Genomic DNA, 21,083 nt, shown 5'->3' with positions numbered 1-21,083 from the left:
CTTGGGGCTCCCTCTGTGGGAGTGGGGAGAAGCCCCGGCCCGGGGGAACCGTGTCCTTCACATGCCACCAGTGCCACCAGCAGCAGCCAGGCAGTGTCCCCGGTGTCAGCAGTGTCCCCGGTGTCCCTGTGTCCCGGTGTCAGCCCAGCTGGAGGTCTGATTGATCTACAAGGACAAGTCTGGAGTGCTGGGAGGAGTTTGCTGCCTGGGGAAGAGGTGAACCCTAAGTTCAGCCTTGTCCCTTGAGCCCTGCAGAACCCTCTGTGCCGGTGTCCCCGGTGTCCCGGTGTCAGCCCAGCTGGAGTGCTGACTGATCTGCAAGGACAAGTCTGGAGCGCTGGGAGGAGTTTGCTGCCTGGGGAGGAGGTGAACCCTAAGTTCAGCCTTGTCCCTTCAGCCCTGCAGAACCCTCTGTGCCGGTGTCTCCGGGTGCCGGCTGCTGTGGGGACACTTCCAGTGAGAGCTGCAGCACGATTTTTCACCTGCTCCAGCAGCTGCCAACCAGCCCTGAGGAAGGCAACAGCATAATGCAGCAATTCTTCCCACCTTCTGTCTTGGATTATTTATTTTATTTTATTTTCTTTACAGTAGAACAGAGTAGTTCAGCTGGAAGGGATCTACACCCAGCCAGCAATGGGGGTCAACAGTGTGGGCAGGGGATGCTCTCAAAGACAACAAGAGCAGATGATGCAAAGCCTGACCAGGGCTGCAAAAGAAAATGAGTGAGATTTATGGACTTTTTTTTTTTTTTTTAACATTGTGCTTCAGACCTTGAGCAGCAAACTACAGTGGGACCCTTCTGGGCATCACCCTGAGGTGATGGTGTGCCTGGGGAGGGAACTTGGGGTTCACTCCCAGCTCCTGGCATCACCAGGGAAATGTTTTTAGTTGGTTGCTGATTTATTTTCAGCACTGACACAGAATTTTTTTCGTATTGCAATATTTTTTCACTAACACAAAAGTGGATGTTGGTGTTGAGCAGGGTGGTCTGGCAGATATCTTGAGGGCACCTACTACTGCCCTCAAGGGCACCTACACTGCAGTGTGAAGGGAAAATAATGATAGGAATAAGGAAATAAGCTTTTAATGGATTCTGGGATGGAACAAAGGACTCTCTGAGTTTGGTTAGAGGTTATAACTGCCCAGCATGTTGGAATACAGGGACCCTGTGCCAGGACAGGCAGAATGGGGAGGCTGTAAGCCCTGACTTCTGGGCAAGGTCTGACGTTCCATGGGGCTGGTTCTCACTGCTGGCCACCCCATGTATGAGATTGATAGATCTCAGACAGCCCATGGGTTCTCTCATCTGAAGCTGAGGTTTCCCCTGAGCCTGCCTGTCCAACCTGACATGGGCACCTCCTGAACTGTCCCTGCTGGTGTCTTGGGGGTCAGCCCCAGGGCAGTGAGGCTCCCAGGAGCAGGGATATGGGTGCCACTGGACCACCAGCACAGCAGTGGCTTTGGCCACTCCTTGTGGTTGGGCAGTGGAGCACTGAGACTCCATAGAGGCTGTGTTTAATTGAGGCAGGTTAATTGGCTGGGAGCAGCAGTCAGAGCACCGCGGGGGGGGGGGGAGTTGTGGAGGGAGGGAGACTGCAGGAGGACAGAGGTGGGTGGCAGCGTGAAGCTCCCGGGACATCATGGAGAGAGGAAAAGGGTCCCAAAGGGTCACGTTCAGGAGATACCCAGTGCTGGAGCTTGGGGGTGTTTGGCTTTGGGGTTGGATTCCGAGGATCGGGGCTTCCCGAGCGATGTGTCCCCGCGGGGGGGTCCCGGCGGAGGGGCTGCGGGGTGACGGCGACAGAAGGAGCGGTGGCGGCTCTGCAGCCCGAGAGCCATCCTACCGGGTGCCACCAGAGGGCAGCAGGTCCTCACGGACCGGGATGGACACAACTGCCCCGCAGCCAGGACCTGGCAGTGCCCCGCATCCCCGCACCCTGCCAGGGTCCCCACCCCGCCTGCTCCGGGGGTCCCACCGGCACATCCCTGGGGGTGCTGACAGCCCCCATTCTGCACCCTTCTGTGTCCTTCCCGGACAGGCTGTGCCCATGGCTTCATCCAACATTCCCAGGCTGGATGCCAGGCTGCATTCTGGGATGTTAGGAGGGATGTTAGGAGGGATTTCTTCACTGAAAGGGTTACCGGGCATTGCTCAGGGCCATGGGAGTCACCATCCCTGGAGGTATTAAGAGTCATAGACATAGTAATTAGGGGTATGGTTTAGTTAAGAATAAAGACACTTAGGAATAAGGTTTAATTGTCTGTGTTAGGTGAAGGGATTGGCTTGATGATCTTGAAGATCTTTTCCAACCAAGGTGATTATTTTGTGATTCCCTAAAGGGTGAAGTTGTTCCTACGTGAGCTCTCTCTTGCCCCAGCCCATGCCTGAGGCTCAGATTCGCTGCATGGCAGCTTGGCACAGCCAGCCTGAGCTGCTGGCAGTGTGGCACAACATCTCCTGGGCAGTGACAGGGACACACAGGGATGTGTGTGACAGAGAAGCAATGATGAATCCTCTGGATGTTGCTTCTATGTCATCCTCACAGCCCCAAGGAGTATTTGCCCACTGTTTAAAGTGGGCAGCATTTCATCTGCCCAGGCTCTTTGCAGCCCTGGTGGTTACTGCACTGACAATATCTCACTGCAAGAGAAATTCCCAGGCAAACACATCTATTGATTTTCTTTCTAACTCCCTTTCGATGGATTTACCAATGAATGGAGCATTTTTATTCCATCAGCTAATAAACAGGCAGCCTGTGCCAGTGGATGTGCTTGGGCCATAAATCCTCTCTGTTCTGTGGTGGCACAAGGTCTGTCCAGGCTGAGGACAGTGTAAAGCAGGGGTGAACCAGAATTACCTCTTCCTTGCATGGTATGTAAAGCCCAGGTCCTAAATCAGGCCCACCAGTGTTGTTGGGGTTAACCTAATGAACCTGGAGGAATCCCCACCTGGGTCTGCTCCTGATGTTCCTTCTCTGGCTCCAGCTGGAGAGACTTCTCTCCTTGTTACAAGCTTTTCTGCTGTTGAAGAGCTACCACATCCTACCCCTGATGTGGCTGCATTCTTGTGGTAAGTGGAACGATTCCCAGTTTTGGAATGACTTGGGATCTTTTGGAAGAGGTGTTGTATAAAATTCTGGACCACTAGCAAACCCATCATCTCCTGGGATCTCTCAAAACAAAACAGCACTCTAATACCAAAGAATTAGGTATTATGCTTTTGTTATTGTTAGTGGTGTTACTCTGCTTCCCTCTTGTCCAGGCACCAGGAGGTGCTGCTGGTAACTCTTGAAGCATTTCCCCACACCTGCAACTGCAGCATCCGAGCAGGGACCTCTGTGCAGTGTGCAGGCAGTCACTTGATGCTGGGGGGCTATTAAATCTTGGTGGAGCACAGAGCCAGGCACCCCAAGAGATGAGCAGTACCTCTGCAGTCCTCATCCTCCCTTTCTTATGCAAGGTTTGACTTCTGGTGGGAGGCTCTTATTTTATTTCTTTTGCTCTGTTGTTGTGTGTTTTTTTTTCTTTTTTCTCTCTTTTTTTTTTTTATATTTTTCAAATACATATTTCAGACAAACAAGCTAATAACTCCCACAAGTTGCTGTAATGCATTTAACCACATCCGCGGCACTCTGCTTCCAAACAGATGTTGCCAGGACTCAGCTGAGTTGCCAGCAGCCTTAGTGAAAGGATGTTCAGATGCAAGGGCTGATAAGGAATCCCTGTGTCCTCATCACTGCAACACTGCAGCCCCTGAAGCCAAGCCTCATCCCCCTGCCAGAGCAGGACTTAAGGAGCACCCTAGCAGTTCTCACCTACAAGTCCTTCCCTAGGAGCCAAGCAGAGCCTTCACAAGACCAAGCTAAGAGCTCTGGGATGTTCTCCAGTTCAGCATGGGGTTTGTACAGTGTGGACTGAATGCTAAAGCAGGGTTTATTTCTTCTGGACTGGACCCAGCTTGCAGTGAAGACAACTGGAGCATTTCCGTTGGCTTCACTGGCAGCTGGAGATGGTATTGCAATGGTACATTGCAGGGTCTGGTTCTGATTCTCTCCAGTTCAACAGCAGAAACTTCAGGAATAGGGTTGGGCTGCCCCTGTTTTCATTGAAGAGGACACCAGTCAGCTGGGTCTCACAAACACTGTACAGTGACTCAGTAAGAGAAGCCAGACCGAGTCTCAGGAAAGCTCAGGTTTTCTCCAGCTCACAGCCAGGTTTGCCATGGGGACAGCAAGCTAGCACCCAGACCTCCTCTGGATAAGCAAAACTCATCACAGGAGCAGGAAAGAGGGATACAGGGGAACCCTGATCCTTCCTCCCTGAGCTCCAGTTGCAATGGCAGGTCCAGAAAGAAAGGAGTGTGTTTTAGGGGGAAATGCCTTGTAGATCTGAATAGCTGAATAATGCTCTGCTGTGAGTGATGGATGGAAGGAGAAGGAAGCCTAGTTCCCATCAGGGAAATGGCTTTTGAAGGACAAGGCACCTGGAGCTGTTACTTTCCATCCCCTGAGCAGGTGCTGAGGAGCAGCAGTTCCTCCTTGCTGCCTCTCCCTGGCTCTAGAGGGTTTGCTCACAAGCTGTGTGTGCAGCTCTTACCTTAGATAGGTTTTCATAGTAGAAACAGGGTGACTGTTTCATTGGGACTGTCCTCAAAGCTTGTTCCACAAAAGCCACCAGGAATTGCTATCCAGTGCTAGTGACTTCCAAGTGCTCGTCTGGATGAGAGCTGGCAATTTGGCAGTGAAGCCCATCTCCCTCTGCTGAGCAACATCCTATTTGCTTTTCCTCCTTTGGAGTTGTACCCAGAGCCTTTGGAACACCACGGATCCCTTGCCAGCTTGCTGAACCAATGAGTTCAGCTGCAGTAACCCTTTACATCCCCAGGAAGCCAGGCTGCACAGCAATTCTTTTCCCCAAAGTGACAAAGTGACAGGGTCTTCAACTGTTATAAAGAGGATTAACTGCAGCCAGACATTTCCACCTTAGCTGTGAAGTCTGGTTTGCTGACAATCCTACCATGAGCTACCAGGCTCCATGGTTCATCTTCTGTGCAAAGCAAGGGGAGCTGCACTGCCCCCAGAGTTTTCCACTTTGCTCTATTTGCAGCCCTCCACACTTTCCCCTGTGCAGCTCCATTTGATGACTGCTGTTCCTGAAATGGCTTTGCTCCATCTGGGTTTCTTTCAGAAGAAAGGAGGAGCCCTCAGTTTCCTGCTAGTCCCTTTGGAGAGCTCTTCAACCCACCACCTCCACCACCCCCAGCTACGGTGCCCTTTCCTGGGAGTGATGGGTGAAGGAGGTGGTGAGTGGTGCAGAACATATTGGATGAGCTCGTGTTCATTTTCTTTTCTTGCTAAAGGAGCTCTGATGTCAGGATAGATGCTGGAGGCTGTCTCTCTGTATTTAGCCCATCATCTCCAGGGAAGCCATATCCTCTCCTTCCTCAAAGTGAGGTGTCTGCTGGACCCCCAATGTCCAGAGTTTCATCAATATCCCTGGAAGGGGCAGCTAATGCAAACACTTGAGTCTAAGCTCTTACAGTGTCCCTCAGCATGGGGCAATGCAGGGAGATGAGTTTGCTCTTTCCTGCAGAGCAAAATTCTTTCTCAGAGGTTTATTTTGCTCCTTACTTGCCTTGGCTTGCTCCTTGCAAACACAGACGGTAACTGAGGAGGACCAAGGAAGGTTGCTCTCCCTGCTTATTCATCCTACTCCTAACAGCTTTTTTGTACTTGAAGGACACCTGAGCCCACAAGCATTGTGTGCACATGCACCGTGTGTCCTGGGCTTCAGAGAAGAGAGGACAGATGACACGGGGGGAGAAGCACAGAGTAAGAGAGCTTGGAGCAAAATCTTTAATGAGCCATTCCCAGATCGGTGCTCCAGCAGCTGGACCACGCTGCCCTGCCTCCAGGTCTTCTTCCAGAGGTTGGTGGAAGACTGGATGTGTGATTTGAGCAATGATTTTCAGAAAGGTTTTTAGAAAGGCTTGGAGCTGTGTGCCACATCTCCAGAACAACCCTTAGCTAAGCTTGGGCTAAGCCACTGCCTGTGCTAAGGACACATCCAGGCATTTGGTGCTGGTGGTCCATAATTCTTAGCTCTAGAGCCACTAATTCAGGGCAGAAGGTTTGATATCCTCTTGCCAATCATGAGATATCTGATTCCACTTTCTCTTCAGCTTTGTGTTTATGTTCTCCCCTAAAGCATGGCTTCAAAACTCCCTTCCCCACGCAGCATTGCTGAAATCTCTGCCTGAGCTCTGGTGAAGAAGCTTTGCATCCCAGACACGTCAGTGTCATCATCTTCTTTCTCTTCTAAATGTAGTCTAGTAGTGATGCCAAGAAAAATTTTGCTCTTACCCAGAGGTGAGCAGAGGCTCGTGGTTCCACCTTGCAGCTTTGCTTTTCCTGAGCCACCCAGTTTAGAATGGCTTTGTGGCTTTCCCTTGCGAGGCTTGGAGCTGCCTGGAGCTGTTCTTCCAGGAAAGAATCTCCCCGAGAACCAGTTCTATCCCTCATTTTCTATGTCTGTGTACTCCAGCATCTCCCTAGATGTTGAGGGATCTCCTCACAGCCGGGTTTTAATTGATCTTAGCAACTGCTCCCCTTTTATCCTACTGAAAGACGAGTTGGTTGTAATTTGTTCCTTCTTCCCGTGATGGCTTTGATCCTGCCCACAGAAGTGTTCCCTGACAGCCAGACAGCAGGGAAGGGCTGTCCCTAGCCTGAAGGGGTTTGGGTGTGATGAATGATTATTGTGTTTACTTGTATTTCTAATTGACTGGTGCCTTGCCAGATCAGCTGCATGTCATTGCAAGCCGATGGCATGGAGACAGTCCTGATTCCTCTGCATCTCCTTTTTGGGATTGGGAAGCTGCTGCTGGAGACAGAAGCTGGTGGTGTTGGGAGCCTCATTTGCACACAAGATGGAGGAAGGCTTTTCTTCTGTAGGCCCATCCCAGGCTGTGAAAGTTGGGCCTTCCTTCAACCCAGGATCTATAGATAAGAGTTCCCCTAGAACTGTACAGGACAAAGACTGAAGTCCTGGCTCCTTTGCTCACCAGGTTCAATAGTTTCTTTGTCCTTAGCCACTGTTTGGCCCAGGCAGAACAAAGTAAGGTTCTCCTGCTTTATCTCCTTGTGGTTAAAACCATCAGGAAGTTTGACAATGGGTTTCAAAGGTCTGAATATTTCCTGAAAGCCAAATGTTGAGTCTGGTTTTGGTAACTCCTCTGACTATTCCCTGTTTGGTGAGGTTATTCTGGGACCTGTTTAACCCCTCTGCCAGAAGGCTTCATCCCATAATGTACTCTCATTGCAGCCTCCTTTGGGTCCATCTCAGTGCCATGGATAATGTGTCACCCAAAAGAGAAAGATAAAAACCTTAAGGCCTGTAGAGGGCTGATGTTTGAGGCAGGGGTGAGGGCACTCTTTGACCTTGTCCCTTCAAAGAGGCTTCTCTTTGGCAGGAAAGATACTTTTGGGTGGTTTTGTTTCATTTTGAAGTGCAGAAAGTGAATATACAAGTTCCAGAAAAGGACACCATGATCAGTTCTGTCAGTCTAGAAGTGCTCAACTGGAAATGCTCACACTTTGTACCCACACCCAACCAGTAACCTGCAAGCCCCATTTTTTTCTCCTCTCTTCTTGACCTTTCTGGTTTCCAGCTCCCCACTGGCCCACACTTTCAGCAGCTCCATTTATCCTGGCTGCAGTAAAGTTTGCAATGGGGAAGACGAGAGATTTGCTTAATGTTGTTTGGTTTCTTCCATCTTCCTAAACCAGAAACAACCGAGCTTGGGAACAAGAAGGAGTTGAAATCCATGCCTTTCATCACCTATCTCTCGGGGCTGCTGACAGCACAGATGCTGTCTGATGACCACCTCATCTCAGGTGTGGAGATTCACTGCGAGGAGAAAGGGCGCTGCCCATCCACTTGCCACTTGTGCCGGCGCCCGGGCAAGGAGCAGCTCAGCCCTACACCAGTTCTCCTGGAGATCAACAGAGTGGTGCCCCTGTATGCTTTGATCCAGGACAACGATACCAGGGAGGTGAGTGAGCCAGTGATGGACCAATTCCACCACTATGATTCTGCTTTAATCACTTCCCATGCCTGCCTTCCCTCAGCCTCTGTGTAAATGTTGGGGGTTTCCTGGAGCCGGGCAGGGTTTTTATGGGCACATTTGGTGGGGAATGCTTTAGAACAGTGCCAGTGGTGAAGCTGGCAGGTTCTGCTGTCCATCACATACAGCCCTTGCAGACCTATGTCTCCCTGTCCTCACTGTGATGATGGTAACACTGTGAGCATCCAGGGCCATGACATCCAGCCACAGCAGACTCCAGGGTGCAGGATGTGTCCTGAGGAGGGGTCTCAGGAGCTCAGTCTCACTCCTGGCTCAAAGATCTCAGCAGTAGCCATGCGAGGGGTGGCCAGAGCCCTGCAGGGTTCCAATGTGGCTTTGTAAGGTGTCAGTGCAGAGAAACAGTCACCAGGCTCTTGGGACGGTCCCACAGCCACAGGAGGTCACTGTTACTCCAGGAGGGACCAGCCAAGCTGGAGGTCACCCTGCCCTGGGGCTGGGTTCCTCTGCCTCCTGCAAGAACTTCAGTGTTAATCCTCTGGAGATTGATTTCCCACTTTCTCCTTTGGCTGCTGCTCCCTGCCCCCCTCTGCAGCCCTCTGACCCCCATCTCAAGTCCCAGACTGACAGACCTGCTCAGAGTCACTGATTAGCACTGAGCCTGCATTTGATTAAGATGCTTGGAGTGAGTCAGTGAGCAGAGCTGTGGGTGGGATGCAGAGGGCTGCAGGTCAGGAAGCAATCCCAGCACATGGAGGTGTGACCACCAGGAGTAATGCTTCCCCACCTTCCCAGATCCATGGGCAAAAGAGCCCTTCTGTTTTTCCTGGCACCTGAGTTCCTTATGGGGACCATCCCTCCTTGCTTGCCTCTTGATTTTATTCCTGCTTCCCTGTCTTCCCTGTCCTCCTGGTTCTTCCAGGCAGCCATGCCTGACTTCCATACCTTCCTTCCTCTCTCTTTCCAGCTCTTTTTCCCAAAATCCCTTTTTCCCACAAGTTTCTCATCCTCCATCCTTTCCCCACCCCTTCCTGCTCTTCCCACTGGGCAATTCTTGTGCAGACATTGACCTGCTGTTATTAGCATGTCCAAGGCACTGCTGAGATGAGCTGTGTTCAGGGTTCAGGGAGAGCAGTGGGGCAGTTGGTGTCCTTCAAACAGGAAAGTTGTTGCTTCCCAGCAGGAGGAGTTTCTTTAGGGGTACAAGAGGTTAGGACAGGCAGCAGGGAAGGGGTAATGGCAAAGGCAAGCAGAACCTAGCAGGATCTCCGTGGATTCTTTTCACCACCAGCTCCCCTTCCTAGCCCTGTGCCAAGGTGGCAGTGTCACCCTGCCTCTCTGTCCCTGGCTCTGAGGTCCCATCCTCCTCCTCACCTGTTTCCCCAGCTCTGCCAACCTCACTTGGTGTGTATCCTTGTCCTGGGGACATTGCTGCTGTGAATGAGCAGCAGCTTCATTCTTCCCTCCCCTGGCTCCTGCAGAGGGATGGCCCCATCAGCTACAGCTGGAGGACAGCTGGGGTCCTTCTGTGCATTTATGTCAACTGTGAAGTACCAGGACAGGTACCAGGAGAGGGCCCACATTGTACCTCCATAATCCCTCTTCTTCAAGATGGTGGGAAACCTTCTCTTGTTTGTGCAGGCTAGACTTATCCTTGTGGCTTTTCAGTCCCTGGTCATGGAGCTGAAGAATCCAATGTATTGTTGGTGATGTGATCCCCACTTTGGTGTTGGCATTAAGACAGTAGATGGCAAGGAGCACACCTAAGAAATCCAGGATCCTGGTGCCTCAAGATCCTATCTTGTTGGGCAACATCTGGACCCTGCTACTGGCTTTGAAATCACAACCATGCTTAGGCATGGAGCCCTTGGTGCTGCTGGGTAAACATTGTCCATGGAGCCATCCTGGTTCAGCCCTTTGGGAAGAAAACCTCCAGAACTGGAGACCAGAGAAACTCCTGGAATCAGTTCTAGGCTTGACCAGGATAAGGAGAAACATAAGTCTGAGGAGAAGGAACAGAGGAGTCAAGGCAGAGGCTGGAGAAGTTAAACTGGGACTCATTTCTCAGGAAAGAGTTTGGCTGTACCCCTTGTATCCCATACAAGAGGGCAGATATCTGGACCCTTCCCATTGCCTTGTATCTCAGGGCCAGTTCTGATGTCCACAGCCTACCTGGGCTTGGCAGGAGGAGGGGGAGGTTGTGTAGCTTGCTTTGGGAACAAGTTTCAAGGTGTCCCCAAGGCCATGGGTTCACTTTGACCCTCATATAGCCCTGCTCAACAGCAGAGCTGCTGGAGGACACTGACCCTCCCTCTGCATAGGCAGCTTCTCCCAAGCACCCCAAAGGTGTTGAGAGCCAGGGGGATTTTATTTCTTTTTCAACTGCCAAAGCTGAATAGGAGCCAGGGTGGATAGGGACAACACTTGTGTTCTTGAGGTGAGGATCTGGGTTTTTTTGTTTAGGTCCAGGATATGTTTGTTTGGGTTTTTTGCTTGGTTTTGTTATTTTGTTTGTTTTGTTGTTTGGGTTTTTATGTTTGTATGTTCTGAGGTATTTTTGTGTGGGTTTTTTTTTTTTTTTTTTTTTTTTTTGGGGGGGGGGTGGCGGTTTGTTGTTTGTTTTTTTGGGTTTTGTTCTTTGATTTTTGGGCTGTTTTAACATCTGCTAATGGGCCCTTCTCCTCCTCCTGGTGCATTTGAGCATCCTGCTGCAGCTCAAGCCCACATCCGACTCGCGTTACCCGGGGAAGAATCGCAGCTTTGTACCCGCCCCCTCCTGCTCGCACCGGGAGCTTTGTAGCCGAGGTGTGAAAGCGGAGCCGTCTCCCCAGCCCGGGACTCTCTCAGCACTGTGAAGCCTTTTCTTTCCCCTGCTGCCAGGTTTTACGGTGTCCTCTGCTGCTCCCTCAGATCCCATAAATAACAGAAACCAGGATGCTGCCCACCCTGGGTCCCTTCCAGCACCCTGACCTTTCCAGCAAACCACTGCTGTGCCTTCCCAGGATGAAGTGCTGCTGATCCTGCTCCCCGGGGACAGGCAGCCGGAGGCAGGGAGGGTGTGAGCAGCACAAGATGAGATCACCTGCCAACAGCAGTGGGGAAACTTCATCCTCCTTTGCTGCAAACCTGGAGCAGACTTTCAGACGCGAACTGCATGATCCTGGAAAGAGTCTCTGGCTTGGGAAATCCTTAGTTTTCCTCCTCCTTTTTTTTTTTTTTTTTTTTTTTTTTTTTTTTTTTTTCTCTCCTACTTTCAGTTTTTTTCCTCCTCTGCTCCCAGCCTTGTTTAGGCTGAGCAGCAGTGTATCATAGAATCATAGAATTTCCTGGGTTGGAAGGGACCTCAGAGATCATTGAGTCCAACCCTTTTACCACCGTTGCAGTTGCTAGACCATGGCACCGAGTGCCACATCCAGTCTCTTTTTAAATATCTTCAGGGATGGAGAATCCACTACTTCCCTGGGCAGCCCATTCCAATGCCGGATCACTCTCTCTGTAAAGAAATTCTTTCTAATATCTAACCTAAATTTCCCCTGGCACAACTTAAGACCCTGCCCTCTTGTCTTGTTGAAAGTCGTCTGGCAAAAGAGACCAACGTCCACCCGGTTACAGCCTCCATTCAGGTAGTTGTAGACAGCGATGAGGTCTCCCCTGAGCCTCCTCTTCTTCAGGCTGAACAGCCCCAGCTCCCTCAGCCTCTCCTCATAGGGTCTGTGCTCGAGTCCCTTCACCAGCCTGGTTGCCCTCCTTTGGACCTGCTCCAGGACCTTGATATCCTTCCTGAACTGGGGGGCCCAGAACTGGACACAGTACTCGAGGTGTATATCTGCTCTGAGCAGCACTGTTACTGTAATGGTACTGAAACCTCCAGTCCCCCTGTCTTCATGGTGGCATCTCCCTCAGGCTCTGAAACCCCTGCATGAGCCCATGTCCCATGTTCTTTCCCTTGATGAGCAGTGGGTACTGCTCTGGTGATCCACAGACTGCTTGGAGATCAAAAATGTCTGGGAGCTCCAGTCAGTGGCCCTGTTGTGTCAGGCACTGGACAGGGTGATGGCATCACTGAGTGACTGGATTTGCTGGAGAGCAGAGCAGGGCAGCAGCTCACTGGGAACCCCCCTGCCCCCACCTGCACATGGGGAAAGGTGGGGATGGTGTGCAGGCATCATCTCCATCCTTCAGACAGGGAGGGACAGGATGTCTCCATTGGCTGCTGCATGGCTGAGCCTGTCCACTGGCACGACCCAGCCTGCTTCCACTCTAACTTTCCTTCTACATTGGGAAGAAGAAAAAACAAGCAAATAAAGATAGGGAGACCTGTATAAAACCTAGAATGGACCCAATTTCCAGCTCCTAGATCATCTCTACTATCTCCAGCACATCTCTGTCCATCCTGCATGCTCATTTGTGGGTTTTTTTTAATCTCCCTCTGTTTAATTTTTCCAGAAACTGTGGTGTGCATACCAACCACAAAGAAACCAGGACTCAAAGAAACCATTGAGCCAGCTTTTCATATCCCTGTAATCTGTAGAGAGATCAAATATTCAGACAAGCACCCATCACATACCCTTTCCAGTATCCATCTGGAAACCCCAGCCCCTGAAGTGCGTGCAAATGCTGATTTGAAAGGTTCCTTCACGTCCTAGAATTTTCCTCTCTGGGGATGGCAACAGAAAACCCACAGTTAGAAACAGCTTAATGCTTCTTCCTACATCAGCCAGGTCTAACAGAGGACAAAGGAAATGCTCTCCCATACTCTGGTGCAGAGTGTCTAAGCTATAAACTGGGGCCAAATGGCCTCCCCCTGAGCACAAATAACAACAGGAGAAAGATCCATATGCAATTGAGTGTAGGATAAATGTGCTTAGCTGATCATTCGTTCCCCTGCTATTTTTTTATTTATTTATTTATTTATTTTTATGAAAAGGCTTAACTTATGGTAAGATGGGACTTTATGGTCCTGTAAGTCTTGCTTGTGTCAAAACAAATGAACTAGCCATCCTATGGGGGAACTATCAATCCAATATATGTGTGTGCCTGGGTGTGGGGAGTCAGACCTATTATACCTTTAAGAGCAAATTAGATGCTGTTCCTATGATTCATAATGCTATATATCTAATGGCATGACTCGTCATCTAGAAAATAAACGTTTTGAGCCAGTTTCTCATCTCATAAATTTCCCCTCTAGCACTGAAGGACATACACTAAATGGGCTGACTCACAGGGAAACAATACAATTTGGATACTTTGAAATGAAAGATAAAATTGCTTTAGGGCACAGATGTCCCAGGGAGAGATTGGCAAGTGCAGGACAGTGCCTTGGGGGCCACTCTGCCATCCCCAGGACTCTGCATCCCCAGCTGCTCCTGGGAACCCACACTTGCAGAGCCTGTTGGGTTTTCCCAGCTTGGTAGCTTGGTGTGACCACCATGGTGAAGCATCTGATGTGGAGATGGTTGTGTTGGAGATGGTCTTTGCTGCTCATTTCTGAGTATGACACCAGGGAAGGACAGGAGAGGCAGAGGTGCCCACTCCAAGGCAGGAAGGGAAGGTGATCCTCAGCCACCATGGACTGGGGAGGTCCCAGTGAGCTGTGGGACCTGCAGCTCTCTCAAAGGCTGGAGCTGTGCATGGGATGGGTCTCGGCACCTTCATGACATCCTTCATCCATTGCTCTTGATTTTCTTGTGCTGTTGGACTCCAGGTTTGGATGGCAGCTGCCATTGCCCTGGCTTTGTGTGAGCAGCCCTGTACTTCCAGGGCTATGTTGTCAGGAGCAGAAAGGGAAGGAGAGGTTTTCGAGTGGTTGCCACCTGTAGAGAAGCATGTACCTGCAGCCTGGCTTTGAGGCTGAACTGGTTAAAGCCTTAGCAGGGGCAGGAAACTGATTGCTGAGCTCTGCCAAAGCTGAGGGCAGCCTCGTGTCACTGAGCAGAGCCTGGAGCAGACTGGGGGGGTGAGGGAAGGAAGGGGGGGCTGGGTGTGAATTGCAGAATCTGTGATTCTACAGCAGAAGCTGGCTTCAGGGCTGAGAGGACCACAGAGTCCCCAAAGCTCATTGAGACCCTCCTCTTGTCCTGGAGTTTCTGATGAAGTACATGTCCCTAGGGAGCAGGCCAGTGTCCCCATGGAGCCTCCAGAAGTGACAGTGAAAATCTTCATGCTGGGAGCTTCACCTTTCTGCACCATTTTACCCACTCCCCACAACCAGTTCACTCTTGCTGCTTCTCCACCCTTTGACACTCACTTCCCAGCACTTAGAAGAAACTCCTGGAAATCACTGGCTTGAAATTCTGATGGAAATTAAGGGTAGGGGGCAAGTCCTGGCAGCCCAGCCCTGCCCTCAGCTGGGACACAGGGCTGGTCCTGCTCCCAGTAACCAGTTAGTGAGCGTAGGTGTGTGCTGGCATTAATGAGGAGAATTGTAGGACACATGGATGAGTTAACCTCGTTTGGGGAAAGGTTGACACAAGGCAGATGACAGCCGGGTACCTTCAGGATCTAATTAAAATGTGTGCAGGGCCGGGCAGGCAGAGCTGAGGGGATTGCTCATCCAGCCTTGTACTCACCACCGGAAGAATGGAAAAGGAAAGAATTGACTATTGATTGGATTTGACTAAAGGGCATGGATGGAGTGGGTGGGAGCTCTTCCCTGGGGTGGGCATGTAGAATTAGGAGCTGGTTAATGGCTGTGGTCAGGGCTGGGGACAGGGGACAGGAGAATGATCCCAGCAGTGTGATGGTGCAGCTCCCCCAGGGATCCCCCAAAGTTCGTCTTGCTCTGGAGTGTGTGCCTGTGCACACACATACCCACAACTCACATATTCATCCTGCTTCCTAGGGAGAGCACACACTTCTCCAGCCACCTAAGTGCTTCATTTGTTGTTTCTACCTTTCACAGACCCGCCGAGCTCTACAGAGGTGCATCTGTACCATTTGTCCATGTGTCAGATCAACTCCTCCATGTGTCAGATCAGCTCCTGTCTTCCCTGGTCTCCAATTACTTTGCAATGCCCTTTCCAGCCCAGTGCTTCAATTACATTCTACAGATCAAAACAAAACAAAGTCACATATTTTCTCTTTCATTGTTTTTTCCTTCTTTCTTTCCTTCCTTTGTTTTTTTTTTTTTTTAATTTTTATTTCCTTCTGGAACCATCCCATTTTGTCAATGCCTTTCCAGGCATTGGACACGAAAATGCTTTGGACACAAAACCTTGAGCTGCCTTGGTAAAGGTGCTTGAGGTGTTTGGGGAGAGCAGCAAAACTTAGGAAATGGGAGCCCTGATGTCAGGCTCTATTTATACCTCCTCTTTTCAGAAACTTCCCCAGCGTGGTGCTTTTCCTAGAGTTTTCTGCTAAATGCTGCAGCCTCTGGAGCCATCCCTGTCCTCCTCAAAGGGCACGGGTTTATCTTGAAGGCACACCCAGGTGGGATCACTGGGGCCAGGCATCTGCAGGCAGCTTTGAATGGGTGGAATGGAGCTGCTGGGAGCTGGGCTGTGTGGACAAGGGTAGAGAGGCTGCTAGATGTGGATGGGGACTTCAGAAGGCATTTTAGACCCAAAATCTGCCTTTTAAAAGGTCTAAAGCACTACAAAGAGGGTTTTTTTAGTGGATGAAGTTTTGGTGTGGTGGTTGTTCTTGCAGGACGTTGTGGTCTGGTTGAATGTTGGCTGTGTGAGTATGAAGGGAGAGATGTTTTCTTCTAAGCTGGAGGTTTAACTAGGTATGACATGGAAAAGTAGGAGAAACCACCATGAAGTCTGAACTATAGCCTGGTACAGAGTGAGGGATGCCCTACCCTGCAGTGCTGGGACCAACACCAACCACCCCAAGCTGCAGGATGAGCACAGGGAAGGTAGCATGGAGTTAAACCTGAAGGATTTGGGGAATTCAGTCAAAGCGTTTCAGTCTCAGACCCCAGCAGATGGGCAGCTCTCATTCTGGGGATCCATTGGCAACACTGGGAGCAGTTGGGAAGGCTCCTAGTGGGGCTGAAGCCAGCCTGCAGAGGGGAGACTGCCCAGCTGGGGAACACTCCACGAGTGTTTTCCTGGATTCTATTTTTTTTTTCTTCCAGATACTGCTTTTAGTTGTGAGTATTCCTTATGCAAGTGAATAAAGCATCAATTTGCTTGCAAGAGGACAGCTCAGATGAGTTAAACCTATGAGAAGGCTGAAAGTGGTCTGTGTTGTTGGCAATGTAGGAATGACTAGGGATAGAGACAGCTATGGGATGGGCATATGGAAGAGTTCCATGGCCCAGCAGCAGTGCAGAGGTTCCCTGTGTACCATCTCCAGTGTCCCAAAGGGGCTGATGGTTCTGTGTCTTCAGGCAGGTTGGTTCTCCATCACCAGAGCTCCTCTCTGTATCAGACATCATGCAGACATTCCCTGTCCCTACACCAAAAGCAGCACCTAGGGAAGAACCAGCAGCACTCAAATTCTTGAGCCAAAGCACCAGCAGGTGAAGGGACACGACCAGGGAGTCGGGTGGCAGAGCTGCGGAAGTCCCTCCCTCCCCCATTTTCCCAAACCTCTGAGCTTCCTTGCACAAACCTCCCACCCTCCCCCAGTTGCTCAGCACCTCTGGCCAGATTTTCCTAAGTCTTAGCACACGTGTTCATGCTTTTTGTTCTCACGTCAGGGCTTTCAAGGGAGCCCTGATGAGCTCATACTGGTGCTCGGGGGAAAGGCGATGTTATCGAAGACTGGTGCAGGTGTGACCTCAACGCCTTTGATGAGAACGGACTCCCGAACTGCAGCCCTCTCCCTCCTCCTGTGTACGTATGGGTGTGAGCCCCTCCCGTGGGTCAGAGCCCCCCAACACCAGCCCCTTCCCCACGGCCACCTCCTGCCTCTCTCCTTGGAGTCCCAGGGCTGCAGTCCAGAGCTCCTCACTGCCTGACTGATGTCTTTCGGATATCCTGGCTCTGGCTGTGGCCCTGGAAGGTTTCCTTATAGATTTTCATCACCTGATTAGCAGGGCCTGGAGAATGGGATTTCAAATGCTGAAAGAAATGGAATTACAGTGCAATTCATTGTGGCTTGTCAGAGCAAGAGCAAATCAGGAGCAAACTGATGGGAAATTAGCTGAGAAAGCAGGAAGACTGGCTCCAGCAATCCACAAGGAGCAGAACACCTTCTCAGTGAGCCAATATCCTCAGAGGGGATTCATTTCCCATCCCGAGTTCAACAAACACAATCATATGTTTGGAGCTGGACTCTCTGGGGCCCTGTGTTGTGCTTTACCCTGATGCACTGAGCAGTGGACACCTTTGTGCCTGCCCAGCCAGGAGGATGAAGCTGCTCTGCCCTTAGCCCTGTCCATGGCATCCCTGAGCCAGGCTGGAGGTCCTGTACAGCTGCCCTGCTTCAGCTTGAGCTCACACTAAGCAGAGCCTTGCTTGCATGCAGCTGGATAAATTCACAGCCCCACCTGCCCCTTCTTTCCCTTTCTCACCTTTCCTCATTGGCAATGCAGACCCTCCCTTCCTGCAGGCTCAACCCTGATGGGTTGAATAAATGTTAAGCTGAATCCTCCCCTTCTCTTTATCTCCTGATCCTCTGTTCCCCACAGAGCTGCTGGAGTAGTTCTCTCAGGAGGTGTGAAGGTTCCTTTAGATGGGATTTTTGGGGTTGTGTGTTTGCAGTTGCATGCCCTAAGTTCTTAGAGGAGCAGGAGAAGGGAAGGATGCACATTGCATCTGCTGCACCCTAATGAACTTCAACTGGAAGTTCTTTTGTGCTCTCCTACCTGCTTTCCTCTTGTGGATCTGTGTCTGTCTGTGAGCCCTGCTTGTGCTTGGGCTCGTGCTGCTGGCAGAGGTGGATTCCTCCCCAGAAAGGGAGCTGATGTCTTACTTGGTTTCTGTCCTCTCTCCTGCCCAGCCTACGGCTCTCCCCCAACGTGGAGCCCTCCAGCACTGTGGTCTCTCTGGAGTGGTTGGATGTGCAGCCTGCTATTGGGACAAAGGTGTCTGACTACATCCTGCAGCACAAGAAGGTGGATGAGTACACGGACACAGACCTCTACACAGGTGGGTGTAGATCTTGGGACAGAGAGTAGAAGGAGAGGTATCCTGCCTCCTGCCTCCTTCCCAGCTGGGAGCTGCTGCTTTTGTGGATAATGGTGTGTAGACCCATGGTGTTACATGAGGTGTTAAACACACTTCAAGAGAAGTTTCTTTATGCTTCTTCAGATGTGGATATCTGAGGGGAAATGGAAATACAAAAATGCAGTATGGAAGGAAAAAAATATTTTCCCTTTTTGGATAGGAGCTGGAGTTTCTGAGTGAAATGACTGACTGACTGATGTGATCAGTCTGAAATGTTGCAGAATGGTGGATGTGAGAGGAAGGTCAGTCCTCAACAAGTTAAGGGTTTTACAAGTCCATTTCAGTAAGTACTGTATTGCATTCCAGCCTCTGAAAGTTGTCTTGCACACCTATTGAAATAACTTGAAGCCTGCAATATTTAGAGGGATCGTTTAAGCAGTACAAAACATCTCCAGGGGAGCCTGAAACTTCCCTGGGCTGGAATTTGTTTCTGCTTGGACTGAGCACTCTGTCTTGCAAAGGCTTTGTCAGCAATTTGAGCCATGCTCCAGGAGCTGCTGGGCAAGGTGGAGGGGTGTGAAGGATGGAGTTTGATTTGGGGGAATCAATGATGGATTTCAGAAAACAGCAATTGAGAGCCTGAGTGATCCTATTGCTGCATGGAAAGCCAAGCAAAACCTCCTACTGCTTTTTACTTGAGGATTTTGGATGTGCTTTGTTATGTCAGGGGCAACCAATGTTGTTGACCAAAACTGAGATTAACCTCTGTACAAAGGGTCCATTCTCCCTGACACTGGCAGGACCAAATTTCACCCCCACCTGCAGGTAAGGGAACATAGGGTGGGGGTTTCCACCCATTATTGGAGCAGAGCTCTGCTATGGAGCTTTGGGTGATTAAAAACCTTATTTTGGGTGATTAAAAACCTTATTTGCTTTAAGGAGGATCCTGGTCAGCTCATGCAAAGTGCACATGGCTGGGCTTCCTGCAAGAGTCCAAACTAAATGTGGGGACAAGACTGACATTGGAGAGGGAACCTTGCTGTGCTCCTGCAGCCTTGCAGGGACTTCCCTGAGCTCCTGGCAAGACATCTGTCCATGTGCTCTGTTGGGAAGGTGATGCTGGGAAGATTATTCAGATCCAGATGGGAAGTTGCCCAGGGGCAGTCTTTCGGTCTTACTTGAAAGCTTTCTCAGGTTGTGGTGGTGGCTTTTTTCTTCTTACTAATTTTGTAAGACCCTCTGAGCCAAGCCCTCCACTTCCAGGAGTTGCTACAGAGCAAACTCCTCTAGCTCACAGCCACAGGGATGTTTTCACTCTCTCTGCTCATCTCGGGCTCATCTATTCCATTTCTGCAGCCTCTCTTACCACCCTATCCAATTTTTTTTCTGCTGGAGGAGTTGGACTTTTTCTGTTGGAGAGAGCAAGAAACCCACATCCTGGGGAACCCAGGCTCTTTGTGGAGATCCTTATAAGAAGGAGCTCTGGTTTCTGGCTCATACACCAGTCCTGTCCCCCAGGAGGTTTCTCCTTAAATCTTGCCAGCATCCATTTCCAGAGCTACCCAATGTAGCCATGGCTCCTGGGTTATGTTTCTAGTTTCCCAGTATGGAAGAAGGCTTGGTCTTTATCTTGGAGGGGCAGCCTGCAGTAACAGAGAAAGAAAACAAGCCACCAAAGGAGGCTTGTTTCAGGGTCTTTGTTTCAGATGGGGATTCCAGATCACTCACACATCAGTCAGGTGAGGCCAGACCAGGGAAACGTGGGGTTTCTCCTTTGAAGTGGCTGGATCTTTGCCTGGCAGACAGAGTAGGAAATACAGATTATTATTATTATTATTATTATATTATTTTCCTTTTATGACTGCCATGTGTTTGACAGGCAATTGAATTCGTTGTGGGGAACTGCCCTCCCCTTTCCCTGCTCTGAGGGACCCACTTGGGACAGAATGACCCCATTAACAATTAAAGCAAAAAGCTAACATGAAATCTCTCCTCTTTTTCTGTGTTGTTTTATTCCATTCTTACCCTACAGGCTCCTAATGCCAGATAACTTGACTCTTGCCAAATGCCTTGTGTAGGTTTGCAGAGATACTGACTACTACAGCAATTAAAAGCTTTGCTTAGTCCTGTGCTTCATCCAGCCAAAAATCCTACCATCCTCTCACCACCATCACCCATGCATCAGGGTGCTGCACACCTCTGTGCCACCTAAGCAGCAGCCACTGAAAAAAAAGTCAACCCCAGAAGAAGGAACCTTGGGATGGGGGTGTGGAATATGAAATTTGAATGGCTTTTGATGTGTATTGGCAGATCTTCCTCCCCCATTTTGGCTGCTTGCAGGTAGGAGCTGGTTGCCCTTGTTACTGGGAGGTGAAGAGCATGGGATAAGAGAGTCCTGCAAGGCTTGAGAGCTTTTGAGGTTAATGCCATTTATCTTTTGGATGTCTTATGTTCAAGTGTCTGGGTAATTTGTGCTTGTACAGCTTTTTGTATGTTTGTTTTATTGAAGCTGTAGCAATTTCTTATTGGAATTCCTGACATTGGCTGTGGGAAGGGCTGTGCCAACCTGCCCCATGGAAAGCCAGATGGGACCTGCCTGCTGCCTTACCTGCCTTCTGCCTCCCTCCTTCAGACACCTTCAGTCTCTCAGCCTTGCAAAACTCCTTGGCCTCTCCCTTTGCTTTTCAACTGGAAGGTGAAACCTTTCCTTTGAGCCACAAACTATTTGTTCCTCTTCTTGGAGTGGAGTCAGGAGGGAGTTTTGAGGTTGGTTTAAAGTGCATCCCCCTGTTCTGCATGGGGTGGTGAAGTTGTGGGACGGGACTAGAGGAGACAGGAGCTCACATGGGTTGGCCACCCCAGGCTGTAGGTGCTTTTTAAAGATGTTTATTACCAGTGCTTATTAAAACAAAGCCCTTGGGCCATCTGAGCCTCCCAGGAGG

At 50.3% G+C, this 21,083-nt stretch overlaps 1 protein-coding gene across 1 annotated transcript in view; it reads left to right on the top strand.

The window, feature by feature from the left end:
• The window catches only part of ASTN2 (astrotactin 2), a 269,480-nt gene that overhangs the window by 166,994 nt on the left and 81,403 nt on the right, over positions 1-21,083 (top strand). The window contains 4 exon segments of the mRNA XM_030461317.1: positions 7,788-8,061; positions 16,731-16,770; positions 16,772-16,866; positions 17,975-18,123. Coding sequence (XP_030317177.1) covers positions 7,788-8,061; positions 16,731-16,770; positions 16,772-16,866; positions 17,975-18,123 — 558 coding nt within the window.

This window comes from Calypte anna, chromosome 17 (genome assembly GCF_003957555.1).
Source record: "Calypte anna isolate BGI_N300 chromosome 17, bCalAnn1_v1.p, whole genome shotgun sequence".
Classification (NCBI taxonomy): domain Eukaryota; kingdom Metazoa; phylum Chordata; class Aves; order Apodiformes; family Trochilidae; genus Calypte; species Calypte anna.
The sequence above is the reverse complement of the archived record's forward strand: the minus strand, read 5'-3'. Positions and strand labels throughout refer to the sequence as shown.